At 47.3% G+C, this 22567-nt stretch overlaps 6 protein-coding genes across 6 annotated transcripts; 4 read left to right on the top strand and 2 right to left on the bottom strand.

Moving 5' to 3' along the window:
* Positions 1–83: 83 nt before the first annotated feature.
* TGAM01_v211063 (hypothetical protein) lies at positions 84–1454 on the bottom strand (the record flags this gene model as incomplete). The annotated part of the gene is made up of 1 exon (XM_024550970.1): positions 84–1454. A coding segment is annotated over one exon (1371 nt), but the record flags the coding sequence as incomplete, so codon positions are not given.
* A 9763-nt stretch (positions 1455–11217) lies between these two features.
* TGAM01_v211062 (hypothetical protein) lies at positions 11218–12643 on the top strand (the record flags this gene model as incomplete). The annotated part of the gene is made up of 3 exons (XM_018802035.1): positions 11218–11361; positions 11433–11926; positions 11989–12643. 3 exons carry the CDS (start codon positions 11218–11220, stop codon positions 12641–12643), a joined length of 1293 nt encoding a protein of 430 aa, XP_018664860.1.
* A 1944-nt stretch (positions 12644–14587) lies between these two features.
* On the top strand, positions 14588–16474 carry TGAM01_v211061 (dihydrodipicolinate synthase; the record flags this gene model as incomplete). Its single annotated transcript, XM_024550969.1, has 2 exons — positions 14588–14703; positions 15535–16474. 2 exons carry the CDS (start codon positions 14588–14590, stop codon positions 16472–16474), a joined length of 1056 nt encoding a protein of 351 aa, XP_024404292.1.
* A 481-nt stretch (positions 16475–16955) lies between these two features.
* TGAM01_v211060 (hypothetical protein) lies at positions 16956–17653 on the bottom strand (the record flags this gene model as incomplete). The annotated part of the gene is made up of 3 exons (XM_024550968.1): positions 16956–17022; positions 17269–17426; positions 17492–17653. 3 exons carry the CDS (start codon positions 17651–17653, stop codon positions 16956–16958), a joined length of 387 nt encoding a protein of 128 aa, XP_024404291.1.
* A 1187-nt stretch (positions 17654–18840) lies between these two features.
* On the top strand, positions 18841–19641 carry TGAM01_v211059 (hypothetical protein; the record flags this gene model as incomplete). The annotated part of the gene is made up of 1 exon (XM_018802032.1): positions 18841–19641. The coding sequence occupies one exon, from the start codon at positions 18841–18843 to the stop codon at positions 19639–19641; it is 801 nt and encodes a 266-aa protein (XP_018664857.1).
* Positions 19642–20864: 1223 nt separating this feature from the next.
* TGAM01_v211058 (3-oxoacyl-(acyl-carrier protein) reductase) lies at positions 20865–21641 on the top strand (the record flags this gene model as incomplete). Its single annotated transcript, XM_018802031.1, has 1 exon — positions 20865–21641. One exon carries the CDS (start codon positions 20865–20867, stop codon positions 21639–21641), a length of 777 nt encoding a protein of 258 aa, XP_018664856.1.
* Positions 21642–22567: the final 926 nt, after the last annotated feature.

Raw genomic sequence — 22567 nt, 5'->3', positions numbered from 1 at the left:
AGGCTAAGCAAGCTGCACATGTCGCCATTTATGCAATTCTCCATAATAAAGGATGTAATTTTCTGAAAAGCATCTCGAATTACCTCAAGGAGCCAAAGCCAGCTCCCAATTTCACCATCGGCATCAATAAGAACAATACCATCAAGGTGAATATCTTTTAGCGTACTCTGGTGGCGAAGGAGAAAAAGGGCAAGTTCCATGCCAGTGCAGTCAAACAGCCCTAACTGGACAATCTCCAGCTTTGGGATAAAAAGCAACTGAGAAAGCTTCGAGAAGCGGGTATAGGTAGCGTAGTTCGTCGTGTGGAAGTCTGATGACCGCCATTCAGGGGAGCCGGTAAAGCTGCCTCTGTCTTCATCGCGGTATTCAAACTCGATACTAAACTGAGAGAGCTCCGGAAATCGATGGAGGAATTGAATCAGGTCGTATGACCAGTCAATCGAAGTAGCGTTATGCTCGGGAGACTTTGAATCGAGATTGAGAGACAGAGTAGTTAAGGTATGAAGCCGAAAGTTATCCAAAGCCGCGGATGTGGGCTTAACGAGCATGTCGGGGCTTATGCGGTTAGCATTCTCGACAACGGAGCCAGAAGTAATCTCTAGGAAGTCAATGGAGGCGTTGCCCTCGGCAAGTGCAGTAAACAGAGCATGTAGCATTCGGCGGACCAGCTCGACACTTTTTGGCGACTTAAAGGTAAGACACCTCTGCGGGAGTATGCCGATTTCTTTCTGCAGACGCTTTAAGCCCCAGATCCGATTATCATCAGTGATTCTTATGGTAACGCAATTAACAAGGCTTTTCATAGCCCGCGTGAGATAATTGATGTCGTCTCCGCACCGGATGAGTTCCTCCTGGTCATGAAAAGCCTTGCGATAAGCCTCTTTGTTTAGAAGGCGTAGGTGAGGGTAGTAGCGATGATGATTGCTCTCGGATCCTTCGTTACTTGCATCTTCTTCATCCTCCTCTTCATCCTCCTCTTCATCCTCCTCTTCATCCTCCTCTTCATCCTCCTCTTCATCCTCCTCTTCATCCTCCTCTTCATCCTCCTCTTCCTCCTCCTCTTCCTCTACTTCTTCTTCCCCGGTCTCTTCATCTTGGCCATTTCTCCTGCGTTCTAACATGGCCTCGATCTCTGATATAGGTCTAGAAGGCGGTTTAATCTTGCGGAGCTCATCAAGCGGCAAGAGATGATTGGTACTTATTTCCACTTCTTTGATCAACGGACCAAGAGTAGGGTGCTCGGCAATATGAGCTAAGGCTTCCAAGCTTCGGCGCTCAAGCATAACGCGGCGCATGCCAAAGTGATTTTTGGTAAATACATTAGGGGCGAATAGGTGAAATGTATTATGATTTAGCGTGTGGCACGTTTGGCGTAGGCATAAGAGATCGTCAAGCGATAGATGTTCGATTAAGTAGCCAGTGATCTCTGGAGGGAGATGCAAGATTGGCGTCATATCTGCAGAATGATAGAGAGCCTGTTTTAAAATAAACGATGGTTTAAGAATGATATAGAGACAGTTCGAGATATATCCTCTGCTGTTGGCTGGCTGGAATGGGGGAGGGTGGATATGACGCTAAGAAGGTGGGTTGTAGAGTGGCGGAACTTATATATTCCCAAACGTCAATCTGACTGATGAATTAAGCAGGGCGGCACGGGCCTTTATAGCACATGCATGCAGCAATACTAGCTGTACAGTACATGGTGGGGCCATGGTCTCTGTTTCGGGCCTTAGCGCTAAGGAATAACAAGCGCAGGGCCACAAGAATAAGTCAGCTCGCAGCTGGGCTAAAGAGAAGATTGAACTTGAGGGCTAGAAGAAAAAAAGCTATAGGTGTAGCTGCAGCTATGATCAAAAGGATGGATATACTGGGCAAAAGGGTAGGGGTATGAGACAGGGGGGCTATAAGAGCAGGGGAAGAAGGATTAGATAAGAACATGGGTCTAAATGGGTTTAAGCCAAGCAGGTAGGCGTTTAGGCTAAGGTAGACACTTATATTTGGGGTGCGCCCGGATTTTTGGAGTGTTTTTTTTGACCTTTTCCCATTGCCTTTTCTTACAAGCTTTCTTACAGCCTTTTTCCGCGATTGTCTCGCACCACTTTTCGCACGACTTTTCACACAACTTTTCGCACGACTTTTTCGCACGATGCCTTCCTACCTCTTTCATACATACCTTTTTCCTATTACTTCAACAGACCGGCTGTGTTCATCGCCTTGATGCACCGGCTGTGTTCATCGCCTTGATGCACCGGCTGTGTTCATCGCCTTGATGCACCGGCTTTGTTTATCGCCTTGATGCACCGGCTTTATTCATCGCCTTGATGCACCGGCTTTGTTCATCGCCTTAATGCACTGCTTTTATTTATCCCTTTCGTTTATATCTTCTTATCTTTTTTTTTTTTTTATTTCCCTTGTTTATTTAACCCTTTTATTCGTCGCTTTTATTCGTTGCTTTAAGACACCGCCTTATACTCTGCCTTCATATATGTTGCCTATATATGCTGGATGAGTTACAAGCTCTCTCTTGTGTATATGCCCTTTTTTTTTTTACATGAGTGCTGCTTTTTACACAAGGGTTGTTTTCTGAAGCAGATTTGCCTTTTTTCTTTCGGATAAGTATTGCTTTTGAAAGCCGAGTGGTTATTCAAACGAGCTGTGCCCCTTATACAAGGGCTCTTTTTCGAACAACTATCGTTTCCTTACACAAGCGTGGCTATTCTGCGAGCAGCGTCTTTTACACGAGCGCAGTTTTGCGGACCAGTGATCCTTTTTCAGGCAGGCGTGGCTTTGGTACAGGCGGTCTGTTCTTTGCACAAGCGTTGGCTGGTGAAGAAGAGCGGACTTGATATCAAGCGTGGTGTGTTGAACAAGGGCTGCTTGACTGGACAAGGGCGACATCTGAAGGGAGCGGTGTTCGCTCCAACGAGTGAGGTCTCTCAAGCGAGTTCGGCCTCACAAACAACTGGGATCCCTCCAACAAGTGAGGCGTCTCAAACCAGTGAGGCGTCTCAAACGACTACGGTTTCTCGAACCAGCGTGGCGTCTCGAACAACTACGGTCTCTCGAGCCAGTAAGGCCCCTCAAACCAGTAAGGCCTCTCAAACGACGACGGTCTCTCAAACGACTACGGTCTCTCAGACCAGTGCGGCCTCTTAAACCAGCGAGGTCTCCCAAACAAGTGGGGTCTCCCAAACCAGTGGGGTCTCTCGAACCAACGAGGTTCTCAAGCGAGTGAGGTCCGTCGAACAACTGCGACCTTTCACCCAAGGGCGGTCTCTCAAAGGAGCGCGGCGCTTTCGACAAGTGCGGTCTTCTAAACTGGCGCTACCTCGTGAAGGAGAAGGGTGTTTACAGCAAGTGTTTTTTTTTTTTTTTTTTTTTTTTTTTTTACGAGGGCAGTCTCTTAAACTAAGCGCGGTCTCTGAATAGACATTGTTTTGGAACAAGAGCAGTTCTTTAAGCAAAGACAGACTCCCTGAACAGACGAACAAGTGTGGTCCTTTGAACAAAGGCGGTGTGTGAAGGAAGTTGCCCTTTGAACGAGCTTTGGCTGTTTGGGCAGGTGCTGCTTTTGTGTAAAGAGCTTTGTCGACTGAAGGAGGGTGAGAACGAAGCGGCCAGTAACCCTACAGTTGACCCTAACTCTAACTCTAAAGCGAGGGTAGAGGCTAGGGTTTGGAAAGTGAAGGCAACGGCGTAGTGTGGCGGAAGCAAAGGCAAGAGATAGTGAGAAGAGGAGAAAAGGTAGGTTAGCAAAGCAGGAAGTTGTCAGGCTCAAGGGGTAAGACTGTAAGCTGGTAACCCTCAACCGTTTGCCTACAATGGTAAGGCTCTGATCAACTCTAGTAGAGTTGATTTAATTAACCCTTGTATGACCCACTATGCTAGGGGTAGTGTTACGACCTGGTCCCTCGTTAACAGTTAGATCCCTTATAAACAGCTGGTTCCGTTACAGTAACTGCTACAATAGTGGTTATTGGCCTAATCTTTTGCCCTGTGGCTTAACGGTATAACGGATCGTTACAATATCACAACCTTCGAATTCACGGTTCTGTTTTCAATCAAGTAATCGCAATGGCAACGAAAATATCGCACGGTTTCCTTTTTTGGAGATGTCTGCGAAAGTTATGTTTGCTGGACAGGATTTTGTTGCAGAGACATTGAAAGGCCGAAGAGGCGCTTAAATGATGCGCCCCGCTGTCTTTTACTGCTGGCGACGGTCTCTTCGCTCGGCCTGCTTTGCGGAAGCAGCTCTTAATATGGTCCAATATCATGGATCTAGAATTCGAAGCTCTGCTATCGATACTATAATCACAATGGCAGCGAAAAGGTACGACCACGGTGCACGGCTTTGCTTTCCTGAGATGTGCACGGAAGTACATGTATGTAGGTTTCTAGTTTACAACTGCCAAATTCTCACAATACGCAAACTGGGCTAGTCAGTATATTAAATTATTATTCTAGGCCAGAACATTGACAACATTGACCGCAAAACTCAAATGGGTTAGTGTGATGACTGCAAAACTTAAAGCGGTAATTTACGCGGACTCGAACGGTTGAAAAAGGTTACAACGCGACGCATAGAATTATTTTTACGTAGCTTATAGTAGGTTAGGAAATCTGCCTTTTTATTCAAGAATATCCTGCTTTTTCTATAATAGTAAGGGGTAAAGCCTGACTTTTGGATAGAATAACATTAATAAACGGAACTCAATTGTGCCCCGCCCGCCACCGCTCTTTTAACTGTTGACTTTCACAGCTTTCACTACTAGAGAACTAAAATCGGGCTGGAACACTGCTCAACCCTTAGCTTAATTCTACTACTTTACAACCGTTCCAAACTCCCGACCAAAGGTTCATTGTGATCTGGACTTCTGAACTTCTAGAGCTTCAGATTTAGGGTAAGCACCATAGCTCTGCTCCCACATCAGCTGGCCTAGCTGGCCTAACTATCTCAACAGAATCGGATGCCGCAGCCGTACCAGCCCTCGATGGTTAATAAAAAAGCAGTCTACCATCAACGAGACTGTAGACAGGTATTTGGATAACCACATCTTGCCAAGCTCCGGAAAGCTAAGCGAATCCGTGAAATAATCCGAAGTCACTCCTTGTCTGCTTGGCTTTATTCCGAAGATAAACTTGTCCGTATTATTCAAGCCTTGCTAGCAGACCGCATCTTTGAGTCAGACGACGTTGCTAGGGACCACTTTCCGGAGCTCTTTAAGCCTATTGCTCCCAACTCCGCAGTGCTTGAAGCCACTGGGCCTGCCTCTTCAGCATTGGGCTACGTCTCCAAAGATCTGCAGCTTCTATGCAGGCTGCATTGCTCAAACGCTACTCGTGGTAAGTCGCTGATAGCGCCAGAATGCGTAAAGGCCGCCTAAGCTGGGGAGATGCCTCCCTACTACGACAGCGCGAAGGAGGCCATGCTGAAGGAACACCAGTAAAGGACATCCGCGTTGTTGTTCACCTGGTTCTGGAAGTACAAGGACAACCAGTTCGAACGCCAAAGCTCAGAGCTTCACGCCGTCAGGACCGCGCGGGGGAACGATGACGCCTGCAAGTGGCGGCAGGAACTAAAGAGGTCGTTCCTCGGGAGCCATTGGCTTTTCCACTACCCGCACAGCCAGGAACTCATCCGCAAAGACAAGGAGGAAAAGTAGTTTCTGTGGTGGCCCAGTGCGCACGACGGACTCATCAGGTACTGTGGCAAGCCCTGTAGTCTTGCTCTAAAGCGGGGAATTTTTTTCTCTCCCATTTCCTGCCTCGCTTGGTCTCAGGAGCTTCGCTAGGCGTCGAGACATATAAATTCCTATGCGACGAAAACGAGCATAAAACACTACTCCAATTGATCATCGGACTGATGAATCATTCTTTTTAGACCAGTTTGTAGCTTCTCCGAGAGGAACAAACAAGGATTATTCTGAGTGGGGGAGCAGCATCATATACGTATAATCGCAGGTAGAGGATATTAGGTAGCAAAATACAAATTATGGCGTGTTCAACACGGAGCAACTAGAATAATTTTCGACAATGAACCGGTGCACCCGTAAGAGCGCGTTATGTATTGTAAATAACTGGATGCGGAGCAGTATGGCCTCACGTGTTTCGATTAATGATCCCATTTCTCCTTGTTTATAAACGTAATCGGAAATCATTTAGGAGCCCAGCCACCTTTTAACAAGACCAGAAGTGTCCCATTGATCACCGGGACATGCTGGTTCTTGCCGGCTTTGCGGCAGGCTGCTTGGGAACGACGAGGTTGGAATCGAGCCGCTGCTCTGCCCAACCCTGAATGGACCATCTCGCTGTATCAGTCCCAACGCTCTGAAGTCAGGTTCATTTGCATTATTATGCGCGCTGTCGTCGCTGCCAATTTCATGGCCCTTCTCGATCGAGGCACGGCAAATCGGGCATGAATCAAACTTTTTAAGCCACGGGATGACGCATGATTTGTGATACCAGTGGTTGCAGGGCAGCCACGCTGCCAACTCTCCTGCTTTTATGTCTTCGAGACAGATAGTGCATCCTGTCTTTGATTTGTCATGCAACAGGGAAGCGTCTACTGGTCGAATCAGTTTAGCAAGAGCTTCTTCCGATACTGCCGGCGCAGCGTTTGATATTTCCGTTCGGTGTGGGTTATTTCCAAAGAAATGCCATAGAGGCTCTGAATTTTCTCTATTGTGGCCAGCTGCTTGTAGTGACACTTCACTCCGGAGAATAGCATAAATGAGTCTGGGATCAAGCGGTCTCGATTAGCTCTCAGGACAAGACAGCGTTCTAGAGAGACATAGGATTATGATTATGATCCAGCTTACTGTTCATGTGGGTTGCTGTGGTCGTTGTGGCCAAGAGACTCCCCATGAGAGATAGAGAGGCCGATACCAATGAAGAACCGAGGACGCATCCCCTGCGATCCGGGTCTACCCGGCGTACCTGCTGGTGGCATGACACTTGCACCTTGGGAGCCCCAAAAGATACTTGGCAGTTGTTGTTCCTGTTTATCTATAATTATCTCAGAGAAAACTAATGCGCATGCCACGGTCAAGAGAGAGATGGAACGGTGTCAATGTACGGTTTGTGCGGTACTGTTCTCGTAGTCAGAATGGCAGTTTTGGAAATTTTGTATGACACGGTATCAGTCGTCATAACAAGATTTGAGTGGCAGTAGAGGTTTTGCTCGCACGCGCACTGCCGCCTAGTGAAGAGAGGACACGAGCACACCTAATTTCCGGAGGGGAGGCTGAGCTTTTAAGGGATCGGAAGGAGACAGTATCGATACTAATAAAAAGCTGCCTTGCCAGATAAAACGGGTCTAAAATGCCGTGCGGTAACAATGAGGGAGAGGGGCTTCTCTACTACGGGTATTCCTCATGCTAATTGGGGGGTTCATTTTTTGGTTCTTACTTCCCAATGATATATAAAGAGATAAGAAGAAAATGGGCTTTCTTAAGCATCAATTAAAAGGGAAATGATGATTTTTGCTGACAGCATTGTACACGCACAAGCTATCTCGCGAAATGTATGTATAGAACGATCTGAGAAAAGAGGGGAAACGTTGAGAGTAGCGCACATTGAGCCGTGGCGGCCCCGTCCTAGGCAGACCTAACCTAACCCAGGCAGAGCCTCAGGAAAAGCCTTACGAAGTGGCGGGTACATGTAGCTATGTGCCAGGGCGGCCATCCTCGCTGGACGGTGGTGGAGACCATGACGAGCTTATGGTCCTACCACCGCTCAGAAATATCGAAACGGAAGCCTTCTGGGGCTCTGACAAGATTGAGCTAAACTCTGATAGCCGAACGCTCTGTCGTTGTTCCCTCCAACAAGATCCACTACAAAATGGCTCCAAAGGCCACAACGAAGGCTGTGACAATGACTTCGAGAAGGGAATTCGCTGCCTTGGCCACCAAGGAGCGTTTTTCGGGGTAATGATAATACTAACTAATATACGAAGTACTCCGTACATGTATATGGATTCGACCGGGCTCCAGGTGCTTAAGACTAGATCGACATTTGCAGCCAATCGAAGCCTACCAGTGTAGTGCTCTATTGTGGACAAGGGTGAAGCATCAACAAGCCACGACCGATAGGTAGGAGTAGGCGATGTCTGTAGGGGGTTGAGTCTGTAAAGAAAACACAGATAGCAGTGGCGATGCTATCTGGAGTAGTGGTGTGAGCTGCTCAGGGCTTTAAAGAGGGTTGATCCCCCGTACCCTGCGCTATCCGACTGTTCTACTTGTACTTGTATACCCATTCTATGGGCCGCATTCGAGCAGCGCGCTGGAATTAGGGGCGGGCTTGGATTACGACGCATAAGTGCGTATTATTAAAGAGAGGCACCGAGCCGTTCCTTTTTCATTGATCTTCTCTGGTTGGGTTCAACACAACACATCTCGGTTGGTTGGATATACTACCCGGATGCAAGGTTTTGGCTAGTCGCTGCGCTAATGTCGGCCGCCCCGCTGCATTTACTCGTACAGCAGTACATACTGAAAGCTATCGGTACATACTGTACATGCTTTGACCACGCAATCCTCTGTTTCCACGAGAGATTCAAGTCTGCCTATATTCATGGGCCTTGAGGCTGCTACCATAGGGTCAACGTCGCCCTACATTATCATTCGTGCTAATACGAGCAGGTACGTTGGACCCAACAACATATTGTTTTCCGGCTAAGCGTGTCATCCTGATGACTTGTCGTTTTGCCGCAGGGCGGTTGGGTCTAAATGGCATCTCAGAACGGAATAGCTCCCAGTCTAGGCAGAATCACTGCTATAGCTAATGTGAAATCCGAAGAAGCGATAGGAAGAAATGATGAACATACTCGGTATTTGTTGATTGGACGTTTCAAGCATGTAGGCGCTTGCGGAAAAGTTTTAAGCTGGCTTATTTTCTAAGCCCCATGCTGAGTTTACGACAGGCCCAATCATCCTAGGGCGAGAGTTTCCGCAGTAGAAAGCAGCCTCAAGGCTCATGAATATAGGCAGGCTTAAATCTCTTGTGGAAACACAGAGGATTGCATGGGCAAAGCATGTATGGCTTTCAGTATTACTGTTTCTCGGACACATTTACGTGTAATTACACCGAGGACACCGACAATTACTGTACAATCACTTGCTATGAGCCTCACTCAGTAATCCATAAAACCACCTAATGAGATAGTACAGTAAGTAGCCAGCGGTATACCGGATAAAGACAGCGCGCCTTTAAGTCTTGAGCGCAGTGTGACACATCAGGCTACCTCGATGGGCGGATGGGGAGTGCTGATTGGCAACGACCAACAAAGACTTTCTACGAGCCTAAGATACTTTAAAGTGCTACCACTTGAACCTCACCGGCCACTTCAATTTTTCTTTGCATTCAAGAAACCTCTGACAATTCCCACCAGCGTTATAGCACTTCATCTTCGCTGCTTGATATATACACAAGGCGTAAATTAATACAACAGAAAGTCTGCGCAAAGTTGAATCGTTATTGGACGCGCGAGAGCATATGTGGACACCATGGACAGAGTATACGCGCCATATAACTCTCATCTTTAAGATTCTTTTGTTTTGGAGTGCAGCGACGTCATTAAGCGTCGCCTGTACCCAACTCAGAAGGATATATCCTATAATGTAAGCAGGTGGGCAGTGAATATTCTGTAGTGTATAATATACCGCCCTTTATCCGAGCCGAGAAAATCTTCCAATATTGAGGGTGAGAAGATGGTATAGGCGAAGCGGGCGAAAAGAATATCGATGGATAGTGTTGACGGCAAGGCGTGGATGGCTCTGTTGTGGAAGCGCTGTGGGAGATCACCACTTGGAGTCGAGTTGAAGACGTGGTCGACTATGTGAATAGGAGAGTTGGTCTGAGGAGAGTTGTATGAGGCTTCTGGAAGTTGTGAGTTGGGTGATGGGCCGCTTCTCTCAGCATCGCCCTAAAGTTGTTCCGCATTAGTTTCTCGGGCCTCTTCCATATGCTTCTCTTTCTTTTCTCGAGAAATCACCTTCTTGGGCATAAAAGCAAAATGTCCTCATCGAAAATCTTATGGATATCACAGCGCAGCGGTAATAAATTCGCCGGCGCATCAATTCGATCCGTTGAGAAAAGATTTGTCATAGAATCTCTATCGTCGCATCTGCGCACATAGGCATAGACATAGTCATACTCCAACACACACGTCGTTTACGCCAACTTATACTACTTTTTCATCAAGTTTCACGTCCACCATAAAGATTGCTGGACGGCACAAGATGCGCTTGCCCCACGACGTCGCCACAGTCACTCATCACGCAGCGAGGGCTTCCGTTGGCGCAGTACTCGTGACATCGATGTCGTGAAAGCATACTAGGTTTTGTAATTGTTGAAATTAGTTTTCTTCGGTAAATAGATATGACATATGTATTTACGTTGTGTTATAATATAGCGCTCTTGTACCGAATATATCATCGATTAATTTACCATCTGGCACTGAAATTTGCTAGATATCGTTATTCTTAAAGGATTTACAGTAAGTCGCTTGAGAAATGTATTGTCCTCCAGCTATTGCGTATGTACTGCACCTGCAGGCATATAACCCCACAAGCTCTTTTCCAATATTGTTGCCTGAACTAGCGCAAAATGAGTTATTATTAGTATTGCTGGATGAAGAGTATCCCCCGGGGGTGTGCGCGACGACATATCCCGCGACAGCCTTAATGTTTGCCTGATGCGTTCCATAGGCAGACTGGATTCTAGCGTTTACTACTGTACCGTTTCTTCTATCTCTACTTCAATGCTTAGCTGAACTAGCTAAATTAAGCCGGTTTCTGTTTTAACGCGTTTATGACTGTCTAGTCAAGCGAATTACAGCTATATTCTCAGCGTCTCTAGGTTATGCCAACTAGACGGTTGTAATTGGTAGGCAATAATTAGCTAATATGGAATAAGGGTCAAAGGAAAGGCAATGCGGGGGCAATTTTTGAATTACAACTCTTCTCCTCGTTCTGTTTATCATTTCGCGCGTCGCGTACTAGTCCTTTCCCCTCGGTGAGTATGGCGTGCGCCCTGTACACTATCTGTCGCCATCTCCCTCCCTATTGACAAACCGCCACCAATATATTTTTCTTTTTTGACCTTACTTTCTTCCCTAACCTATCTCTTTCGAGTATGGTGGATTTGTGTGTTCCATCTCTCTAGCTAATATCAATCAAGCGATCTCCGGCATCATTCCTCAGTCCATAAAGGGAGCAAATGGACTCTCCAGACTACTCAAATGGGCATCTTGGAGCGATTATGAGTGATGAGGTTGCCTACTGCCATGCCTGCTCTAATGGATGGCACCGCGCGGGCCACGGCTTAGTATGCCCCAATTGCAGCAGCGAGGTCATGGAAATCGTATGTTTGGTCTCTCCTCTCCTATCCTACTGATCTATATGGCAAACTGTCTTGGCTAACAAACTATATAGACAATCCCAGACAGCGATCCTCCAGGGTTTAGTGACGGCTCGCCGTCAACGCTACCCGCACTTCATGGCCAATATCATTTCCACAACGGAAATGACCACGACCGCAACCATGGTCGCGATCATGATAACGAACATAATAACGGTCATGACTCAGACCTCGACGAAGCTGTTATAGAAGAACACATGAGCCCGCATGGTTTGAATCACCACCGCAGCGTTAGGGACCGATCAGGCTTTCCTAATCATGAGCTTGATGTCGACCTGATACATAATTTGTCACCACCACCGCCGCCACACAGTGCAGGAGGGCCTGACATGCTTCAACAACGACGAGGAAGCGAGGAATATCGATTCGGAGGGCCGCAAGTCCATCGCTCTACCTTCATGAACGGCAGCGGCAGTGCGTCTGCCACCATTTTCTCTGGACCATCTTCAGGATTCTTTCCCCCGGGAGGGTCCCCTCCGTACGACCACCTTGACGAGCTATTTCAGGCGTAAGTTGAACCGCTGCGAAACGGCGACCTACTTGAGCTGATCTTCTTTGCTCTATACACAGGTTGACGGAAGGCTTGGACCTAATCGTCACATACGCTATAGAAGCGCATCGACGACCGAACGCAGCACCGCCAGCGTCGGTCGAAGCGCTTGCTAACCTGTACCGACGACCTGTAGACTCTTCAATGTGGGAGAGCGGGTCAAAAACCGAATGTGCCATCTGTATTGATGATATGAAGATGGGTGACTTGGCCGCCTTCTTACCTTGTAAACATTGGTTTCACGAGGCATGCGTCGTTTTATGGCTCAAGGAACACAACACATGCCCGATGTGTCGAGCGTCTATTGAAAAGGATAGCGATGGCAACAGTGGTAGAACTTCAAACGGAAATGCAAATACATCCGGACCCAGTAGATCATGGCCATCTCAACCGGATGATCAATCTGGGAATGGGCTGAACCGTAGCGGCCCGCTCCCTATCCCTGGCCCCCGACCGTCCCAGCTCTCTCGGCCTCTAAGTCAAAGCCAGAGCCGACTGAACGAGGCCTTGAGAAGCATCTCATTGAGACAGGAAGAGTCACAACAGCAACAAGAGTGTGAGCGTGAGAGTCATGTCTGGAGCGTTTCATCTCCAGCAGAGCGCCAGCGAGATGAAAGCGAGCAAGATAGCGGCGAAGCTCACGAAACTCTATTTCCTCAACAAGACCTAGAATGACCGTTGCGGATTACAGGGAGCGTCATTGACAAGATCGTACGCCACAAAGCAGCCGCCGTGACGGAGACAGCGCGGACACTGATCGATAATCCGCTACCTCTGGAGCTCTAAACTGGCTCCGGGAAACATTTGACGGCGGAGGCTCGAGAGACGACTCTAGCCGCGATGGCCCTTGATATTACTCGTCTTTCTACACAAGCTTCATCCGTCAGTAGACTACAGCTGGAGTTACAGTAAGTGGTTCTAATGTAGCTGTAAAGTGAATTGGCATTGTAGCCACGCATGTCTTTATGATAAGGGTTGGTAAGATGGGCTAGGAGAGATTAAGAAGAAGAAAAAAAGCACAATTGACAAATGAAACACTGAAATAAGGTTTCAAAATGACTGATTTCACCGCACACAGATTTCGGCGTACATTGAATAATGACATGATGATAGAAGGCTATACATGACATTGAGGATATGATGTATGCAGCTCGCACGTAATGTATTGAGGCCACCTTTGGCTGTTTACCTTCAAGGCGGCATTGGGGAAGGCTGTGATGCATTTTCTTTGTCTCATCTTCATTGCCACTTATGCTAGCAGCAATTCACAGCAAATAGGCAATGCGGTCTGCCCCTTTTGGTTTGAGGACGCCCAAATCTCTAATTGCTCAACTTCCGATGATGACGAATCTCAAAATGCAACTTTTCCACAGCATGGCGGGCTTAAACCCGCCGGGGGCCTTCCGACTGCTTTTCATAATCTTGCTATAATGCACACAAGGGACTCACGGATTGGCTCTCACGGATTGACTCTCGCCGATTGGCTCTCACCGATTGGCTTATTTAGTTTGCTTTGTTGTATATTTTTTATTGGTCAGAAATCGAATTCCTCTAGGGGAAGAAGCCGATATATGAAAGCTCTTTCTGGCAACGTTGACGTTGAATACAGTAACATGGATGGTCTCCGTCCATTGGTTTTTTAGGGTTAGGCTTGCCATTAGGCCGGCTGCAATCTGACCTATTCCGTCTAAGGAAATCGGCTGCGGTTTATCGTTTGAAAAAAAATGTTAAACAATCCGTTATCACCCCAAGAGCTACAGGCTCTTGTTGCACCTGTTCACGGACATTTGGTGATGATGACGTTGGAGGTCGGGTCTGGGAATAATTATAGTGGCACGAACATAGTCATTGGCCCCCCTAAGGTACTGATTTTTGACCTTTCCGGATCGGGCTTTCGCGACGCGTCGTTTTTTTTCCCCTCCTACATCTAACATCGTGATAATGAGCGAATTTCTACGGGGACGCCGTAATCCGTTGCATTACACACTTTTCATCCGTGCGCCTTAGAAGATCCCCCAGACTGCACACTTTTCGTCTGCACTACTAAGGGGTTAATCTGACTATACCTAATCAGGTATACACATGTAGCGGTAAGTATAAATCTATAGATGTAAAACCAAGTACAGTATCGCAAAAACATAGACCAAAATCATTAAAATACAATCTCTTTTTAACATTTCACTGGTTTCTTATCTTGAGAAGATGCCTAATCCAGACTTAGCGGTGTTACGTCTCTGCGTCGAGGCTGATGCAGGCATTCTCATCTGCGGTTATGATGAATGCAAGCCCTCTCGGTGCGTGATTCGCATGTAACGACGCACCTGTGGGAAAAGCATAAAGTCCCCTTGGGGGGGGGGGGGGGAGAAAGTATCTCACGATATTTCTTAAGACAATCAATTTACAGAATCCAGACCAGGCGCCTGCCCTCAATGATGCATCCCCAGAAAATCCTCACCACGAGTTTACGAAGGATTCGCTTGTTCTGGTTGCGACTTTCGCTCCCTAAATCTCCGACTTACAAAGCACATTATTCTATTCCTCTACCTACGGGCCAAATCTGCCCCTACAATGACCACGAAACTCAGCAGAATCATTATGATATCGACCATCTCATTCAATATGTCTACTTACAGACTTGGGCAACCGGCTCAGCCCGGCAGCACTGGACCATCAAGCGGAATGGGAATTTGTTCCGGCCCATCGGAGGCCAAGCAACTCAAGATCATCTTAAGTCTGTACGGGAGCGAGAATATGGACGCAATCAGAACGGAGGATCCACAAATCTGGCGGCAGCTCGAGAAGCTACTGCATCGTCATACTTAACGTTTGCCGAATAGCGGCCCTGGCTTGAAAGGACTGGCTGGGAGGACGCGTACAGGGGCAGGGATCGCGAACTTTTTTCTGCTCTTATCAAAATACCTTTCCATCTGTCGCATATACGACCCTTGAATTAACTGGGGATTACTGCGACTGTCTACTACCTGGGCGTTAGTTCATAACAATAGCTTATTTTCCGCCAACTTCCACCGATTTTTTTCACCTAACCAGATATACACACTCTGATAGGTTAATAGAGGCAATCCATTGCTAACTTTATACTCTAAAAAATAAGAGCTCAATACTTAAAATTTTATTTATTCCTTGATTTCTACTTATTTTGAAATTTTATCAATAATCTTTACAAGCTCCTGTTGATCTTTTGCATGAAACCTTTTGCTGGAGTTATCGTCTGTAGATATAACCACATCATTTTGAAACCAACAAGAATCCATGTAAAAGTCGCTAATATGAAAGTTATTAACAATTTCAAAAAGAAGCCATCTCCAATCACCATCTTTAGAATTGAGATTAATTCTTTCCAATGAAATCTCTTTAACCGTTTGCCTGTGGGAAGTTAGAAAACAGGTAAGATCAGTAGCTGCGCACTCAATGCCAAAAAGCTCAATTCTTCGTAGCTTTGGCATGCTTAAGTTTGAGCATATATTAGGGAACCGGCTTTTATCGTAAGGTGAGAAGTGCAGCCCAAGGGTTAATAAAGATGGGAATAGATTAATAAAATTAATCAGCATTGCCCCCCAGATCTCGTTATCGTCTTCTGCGGATTCCTCTGCTGCGGCAGCCCAGGTTGATCGTCCCTCACGACCTCTCATCCGCGGAATCTACGTGCCCACTGTAGCCTTTTTCGACAGCGAGACAGACGAGCTGGATGTCAAGACTGTGTCACGGCACGCCGTCCGCCTCGCAAAGGCTGGTGTATCTGGCCTTGCCGTCCAGGGATCCAACGGCGAAGCAGTCCACCTGGCTCAGGACAAGCGCTCAACCATCACGCGGACCACCCGAGCTGCTCTCGATGCCGCGGGCTTCACTTCCATGCCCCTGATTGTCGGCTGCGGCGCCCAGTCCATCATCGAGGCCGTGAAGCTGTGCCGAGACGCAGCGGCCACTGGCGGCGACTACGCGCTGGTGCTGCCTCCCAGCTACTACGCCGGTCTGTTTGATAGCTCGACGGTCGAGAGCTACTTTGTCGGCGTGGCTGATGCCTCGCCCATCCCCATCATCATCTACAACTACCCCGGCGCCACGCCCGGCATTGACATCAACTCGGACACGCTGATCCGTCTGAGCCGCCACGCTAACATTGTGGGCTGCAAGTTCACCTGCGGCAACACGGGCAAGCTGGGCCGCGTAGCTGCTGCGGTCAAGGCGTCGGGCGACAACTTCCAGTGCTTCGCCGGCAGCTCTGACTTTCTGCTGGCGTCCATGGCCGCTGGTGCCGCTGGAGTCATTGGCGGCCTGGCCAACGTCTCGCCCCGAGCCAACGTGCGACTCTTCAAGCTGGCAGAGGCTGGGCCCGAGAAGGCGGCTGAGGCTGCGGCGCTTCAATCTGTTTTGGGCGCGGGAGACTGGGTTGCGATCCAGACGGGCGTTGTTGGCGTCAAGGGCGGCGCTTCAGGCGTACTTTGGCTATGGAGGATTTGCCCGAAGGCCGCTGCCGAGACCGGATGATGTCAAGGTCAAGGGCATTGCGGACGGCATGAAGGAGATGATGGATGTGGAAAATGCGCTGCCTGATGTTGCGTAAAATGACGGATGAAGGAGGTGGAAAGAGAGAATGAGGGGCTTTGAGCCTTGACGACGACTTGCTGCATTTGGAATATCACGAGGCGTATATACACATTATGTTATGGGATACACGAATTTACTGTATTTGACGTTACAGAGGCAACGCTTTGACCCTTATTGTGATTTTACATGCCAAAATTGATCTTCTGCACCTATTACTGGAGCAATCGCTTACTCTTCGTCGCAACCTCTAAGTGAGAAGCATGAGATTATGAGCTGCACCAATAGTAAATCACAAAGCACGAATGAACAGATGAATTTTATAGGAGCGCCCAAAGTTCTTATTTATTCATAATTGAGCTATTTCCTTTATGCTATTTCTCATTTTCGCCTTTTTATGGTATCATTTAATATGCTTTATCATTTACAGAAGAGCAGTGCACTCAATCTCGACGTCGGTGTTCAGGGGCAGAGTCTTGACGGCGACACATCTAAGAGACACGCAACATTAGTTCAATCATCTTCAATTCAACAACAACTGCACCAGATCTGCAAGCAATCGGTACGTGACGCGACTCTGATTTATTTTTTCTCCCACTCATAAACCCCCCACTACAATGTTGCATCCGATAGCGGGGCGCTTATTTCTGATGGAGGGGTAATTAATTCAACAAAGATGAGGGGACCAGCATCTGATGTTGAAGAAAAAAGGGACAAGAGAAGAGGTAAGAACGTACGTTCGGCAGGGCTTGACATCGCCCCAGTAGGTGCTGTAGACCTCGTTCATCTTGGCAAAGTCGGCCATGTCGGACAGGAAGACGTTGACCTTGACCACCTTGTCGAGCGTGGTGCCGGCGGCTTCGAGAATGGCGGACAAGTTCTTGATGCATTGATGCTGTGGAACATGTCAGTTGCCGATCTGGTGTTGCACTGAGTGTCTTTCTATGAGGCTCAACGTACGGTGTGAGCCTGGATGTCACCGGGAATCAGCTCCATGGTGACGGGGTCCATGGGCACGGTGCCAGAGACAAAGACGAGGCCGTTGGCCTTGATGGCCTGGCTGTAGATGCCGGGGAGGGGCTTGGGGGCGTTGGAGGTGAGGACGGGGACCTTTTCGGACATTTTGGCAGTGGTTGGTTGGGAGAGTGGTGAGAGGGAAGTAAATGTGAATTGAAGATTGATTAAGGAAGAAAGAAAGGGAAAAGAGAGGAGAAATAGTAAAAGAAATGGAACTACGTTCGGAGTTAATAAGCTATAAGACTGAGCGAGGAAGCGAGGATCTGGAGATAGTAGCCATTAACCACGGATAGCTAAGCGCTAAACCCTGACCCCCGTGTAGATAAATCGAGGGCATTTAACATGCTTATACTTCTAAGACTAACCCGACATGTCTTAGGCTATTCGATATATAAATCCAGCAATTTCTAATTTTGGAAAGTCGTAGTCTTATGTAGACTACAATAAGAGAAGCCTATCATGCTCACTAATAGATGCGGTGTCCTTAGAGAGCAACCCACAACTTCCGAATACGGACTGTCCTCGGCGAGGTCCTGAAGCGGATTGATACAACCCGATGATGACGCAGGGACTAGCAAGATGAGACAATCCAATATGGGATTTGCAGCAGAACAAATGGAACAGAAGGGAGTAATATGCTTCCCGACCTTCAGTGATGAATCTAAGCATTCTATCTAACCTTTGAGTAAGAGTCGTCCTGTGAATAATGTTCGAGTTTAAATCCTGGTTACATTACCTCCGCAGTAATTCACTCTGATCGCTGGGGTATGACAATCCTTTGGAATCTCTTCTACTACCATCTTTCTTAGCAGCTCCTTACTATAAGCAATATTAAATAGACCTGAGAATATTGGTTTTTCAGCATCTAAATGCTAATAATAAGCACTACCTTCAGTAGCAAAACACAAAACCACCGACAGTAGGGCGTGGTTCGGGGTGGCAATGCTACGCAATATAACGCGGCTAAGGCCGGCTCGGTTAGTGCCGGCTATCGAGAAGTCTTGTGTACCCATGGCACATCTACACCAATAGAAGATTTGGTATGTTTTAGTAGGAGCGGACGACATCCTCGCCAATGCAAACGATGTTGCCAAATCAACAAGAGGGCCTAGCAAGTTCGACTCATTATTACTGGCCATGTCAATCTAACGATGCAACCATCTTTGTTCAGTTATCATATCGCCGGTTGTCGGCTTGCGGAAAATTGTAACCATTTATAAAATAGCAACAGTGCCCAGATTCAGCAAACCAATTAGATAGAACTTACTTCACCCCACGAAAAGAACCTAAAAATGCTGAAAGGATATTCAGTTCCTCTTACCCCCGAAGGGAAGTCGTCACTAGCATCGCCACCGCCTTGGCACTATTCTGGCGATTGCCTTGTTATTGAATACTGGGCCGATCCGGCAGCACTCGCAGCTCTCCTGCCGCCCGGTGTCACTTTGGATGAAAAATCGGGTGGCCGTGCCTTGTTTTGGTTTCTAGATTGGCAATTTACTGGCTCCAATGATGAGTTGACCGATCCTGCCCGCTACCAATACCGCGAGGCGTTTGTTCTTATTGAAGCTGTTTTCGACGCTACTCCTATAAACTATTGCCCATATATCTTTGTGGACAATGATGCTTCTATTGCACGGGGCTGGGCGCAAGGGTTCCCCAAGAAACTTGCTAGCATCTTCCAAACTCGAAGTTTCTCTGCTCCTGGTCCTGCTGCTGCGCCGCTTGCTCCAGGCAGTAGATTTGGCGCCAGCGTAGCAGCCCACGGAGAACGGCTTGCAACTGCTCGCATACAACTTCAGGAAAAGGTCGATGACCCTTTGACTGTCCTTAATCGCCCAATTGCAATGCGCCGTCATTTTCCTCAGCTTGTGTCCAGTCGTCAAAATAAACCAGCGGTTGACGAGCTTACGTTGTCGCTGATGGATGATTTCGTGGTCGTGGGCGTCTGGGCCGGGACAGCAGAGCTGAAAATTCCCGAGGTGGATGGAGAGGATATGCACTTGATTGCGCCGCTGCGCATTGGCAGGGGCTATCGATTAAGTATGGCATTCTCGGTTACAGATTTGCGTATTTTAAAAGACTATACCATGTAGTATTAGGGCACTAAATATGGTAATAGTATGTCTTTTAAAATGGCTGATGGCATAGATAACTAAATTTAAAGGGTTTTATCCCTGATATTTTAAGTTATTTGAGAACAAGTAAACTCGTGAGTCTTTCTATTTTAAGTTAGGATCCTGCAGAAGCTGCACCTATGTTACACGCAGGTCACAGCCCCAAGCGTAATTCCAATGGAGAGATTGCTCCACATGTTAATAGTTAGTAGGAAAGGCAGAAATTAGTCCTAAACAATTGGTACCCCTACTAAGCAACTGTGCTATGTAATTGCCTATGTTCTAGTCTGCAGACGCTCTCACCTTTATTTTAGTCAGGCCATTTAACAACCGCGTAGCGCAACGCAATGCTATGCAAGGTCCTTGGTAACACTACTTTTTCCTAGAGGTTTCTTTATGCACATAAGCTAAGCCATATACTACTCGATTCTTGTTCTTTTGTTAGAGAGTAACATGCTCATGCATCTCTGAGACCACTTTGAATAGGAACTAAGCGACGAAAATCAGAATAGGCATTATTGAGTTTGGTGACATTGCCCATAAAACTGCAACGGAAGCAATGCAGTGTATTAAAAAAATTAGTCTCCCATTGTAATTACACCACAAATAGAGAGACAGTATTAAAAATTGCTTAAAGTAGAAAAATTCAGCTAGTCCTATTCAAACAACATATCATAAGCATGATTGAACTGTCTCTGCGCTTGTTGCTGATGTGTAATATCCGATAGCGGTGCCTGATTCTATTTACTAGCGAAGACAGCTCTATCAGACACGGACTATTTCTTAGCCGCTCTTTCAAAAGAGCACATGTCCACTTCATTGATGTAGACGCTCTCTAACGTCTGCGGCGCTGCGGCTATCATGTCTGGCACTCGCAATGCACTGGGACCCCCTCCTCAAAGCGCAATATTGTAGCTGAGTATCGCGTCAACATCCGCAGCTGGCCGAAAATCCCGTGGTTTCGGGCTTGATCTGCAAGTGATTCATAAACCGGGGGGTCCAGCTGCTCCTTAGCGGCTCCGTTTGCGGGCGCGGGTTTTTTTTTCCGGACATCTAGCATTTACCTAATTCAGACAGCTGCAACTCACAAAATGAACCCATCAGCTCTCAACGATTTTCCCTAGAGCTTGTTGTCCTGTTGGGTAGAGCAACACATCTAGATTTAGGTTGAATTGGAGCATTTGAACCATTCTTATTTCATTATGGCAACTTCCACTGTTGCTATCATTACTGGTGCAAGCCAGGGGATTGGACGGGCCACTGCTGTGCGCCTGTCACAGGACTTTTCATCCTTGGTTCTCGTTGCGCGGAACAGGGAGGGGCTGTTGGAGACGGCAAACCTGGTTGCCAAGGCTGGCGCTGCCAAAACGTTGTTGTTGAGCCTTGACCTAAGCGACCCTGGGTCAGCAGACACTGTTGGCACTAGAACATTGGCGGAGTTTGGCAGGATAGACGCGCTTGTGAACATAGCTGGCGCTGTTCCCCAAACTGACCTCTTTGACATGGATGACGCAGCGTGGGATAGCGGTTTCAATCTCAAGTTCCATGGCGCTCGACGTCTTACGATTCGTTCTTGGGATTCACTTAAGGCGACTGGCGGCTCTGTCATCTTGATATCGGGCAACTCAGCTGAAGCCCCGAAGGCTCCTTTCGCGGCTGTGGCATGCGTGAATGCAGCGATCATAGCGCTGGCCAAGGCGTTCTGGGACAGAGGTATACAGGATGGGGTGCAGGTCAATAGTGTACTGCCTGGACCAGTGATGACGGGTCGCCGACGCACATATTTGGAAAAATGGGCTCCTAATCACAATATCACCGTGGAGGAGGCGATGAAGGCATTTCCAACGGAAGCTGGTATAACGCGTTTTGGAGAGCCTGAAGAGATTTCAGAGCTGATGGCATTTATCCTTTCCCCTGCTGCAAAGTGGATGACTGGCTCTGCTCTGCGCATGGATGGTGGAGAGATCAAGTCAACATAATCGTGGTTGAGTGATCAAAGATTGTTGCTACTTTTTGCAGCCTGATAGATTTCGAATGTGAGAGAAACTAGGGGCTTCGCAATGGGAAATCCAGGCGGTCATTGAGGCAATCTCAAAAAGAGAGAGATTTCAGAGTTCTCCATGCATAATAAGGCTGCTTATATAATAGTGCTCAATCGATTCTGTTATAGTGCAATATCGCATCAAATATGTTATGAAATTATAGTAGGTTAGTGGTTTGGGGTGGTAGTTAAGATTTGTTAGCGGTTAGATGTTAGTGGCTGTATCTCCCATCGTATTCGCTATATCCGAGACGTACGAATAATACATGGTCGATCTTGAAAGTATTCTTGGGGCAGCTGAGAAGCCATTTCCTAACCTCGTAAAAGTTTAAGAGAAATCCGAGCTCTTAATTCGGAGATGAGACACATCCGAGTGAGACTGCGAGCTGCAACTGATGGCTCATGGAATTTAGACGGCACACTTTCCCAATTCATGATCGTTCAAGACGATGATCTGAGTATATTCTTCATCCAGGTAGAGTTTCATCCCGATTTAAATAACCATGTACGTGGCACTGACCATGGTCTTACGAGCAAATGACATCAGCAGCTGGCACATCGGTAATTTCTGCATCTTCCTGGACGATAAGCCGGAATTTGCAAGAAAGCTTGGGCCACATATACAATCAATTGTACCAAGCATCCGAAGCGGGCGATGAGGCTCTGGAGTATACTAGGAACAGAGGTGTAGATCATGCTGTCGATGTTATTAGCCTTTCAACAGTAGCTGAAGCTGTTAGGTTGCTTCAGACTGGTGGATAAGTCACGTTCAACGAATTTCTTAGCGGACAGGCGCCACCATCTGACCTGGTCAATACTTTACTTACTGGCAGCAATTTGGTATGCTAGTCCTTACCCAAGAGT

This window comes from Trichoderma gamsii (assembly GCF_001481775.2).
Source record: "Trichoderma gamsii strain T6085 chromosome Unknown Scaffold_86.2, whole genome shotgun sequence".
NCBI classification, from domain to species: domain Eukaryota; kingdom Fungi; phylum Ascomycota; class Sordariomycetes; order Hypocreales; family Hypocreaceae; genus Trichoderma; species Trichoderma gamsii.
This window is presented reverse-complemented; position numbering and strand designations above follow the sequence as displayed.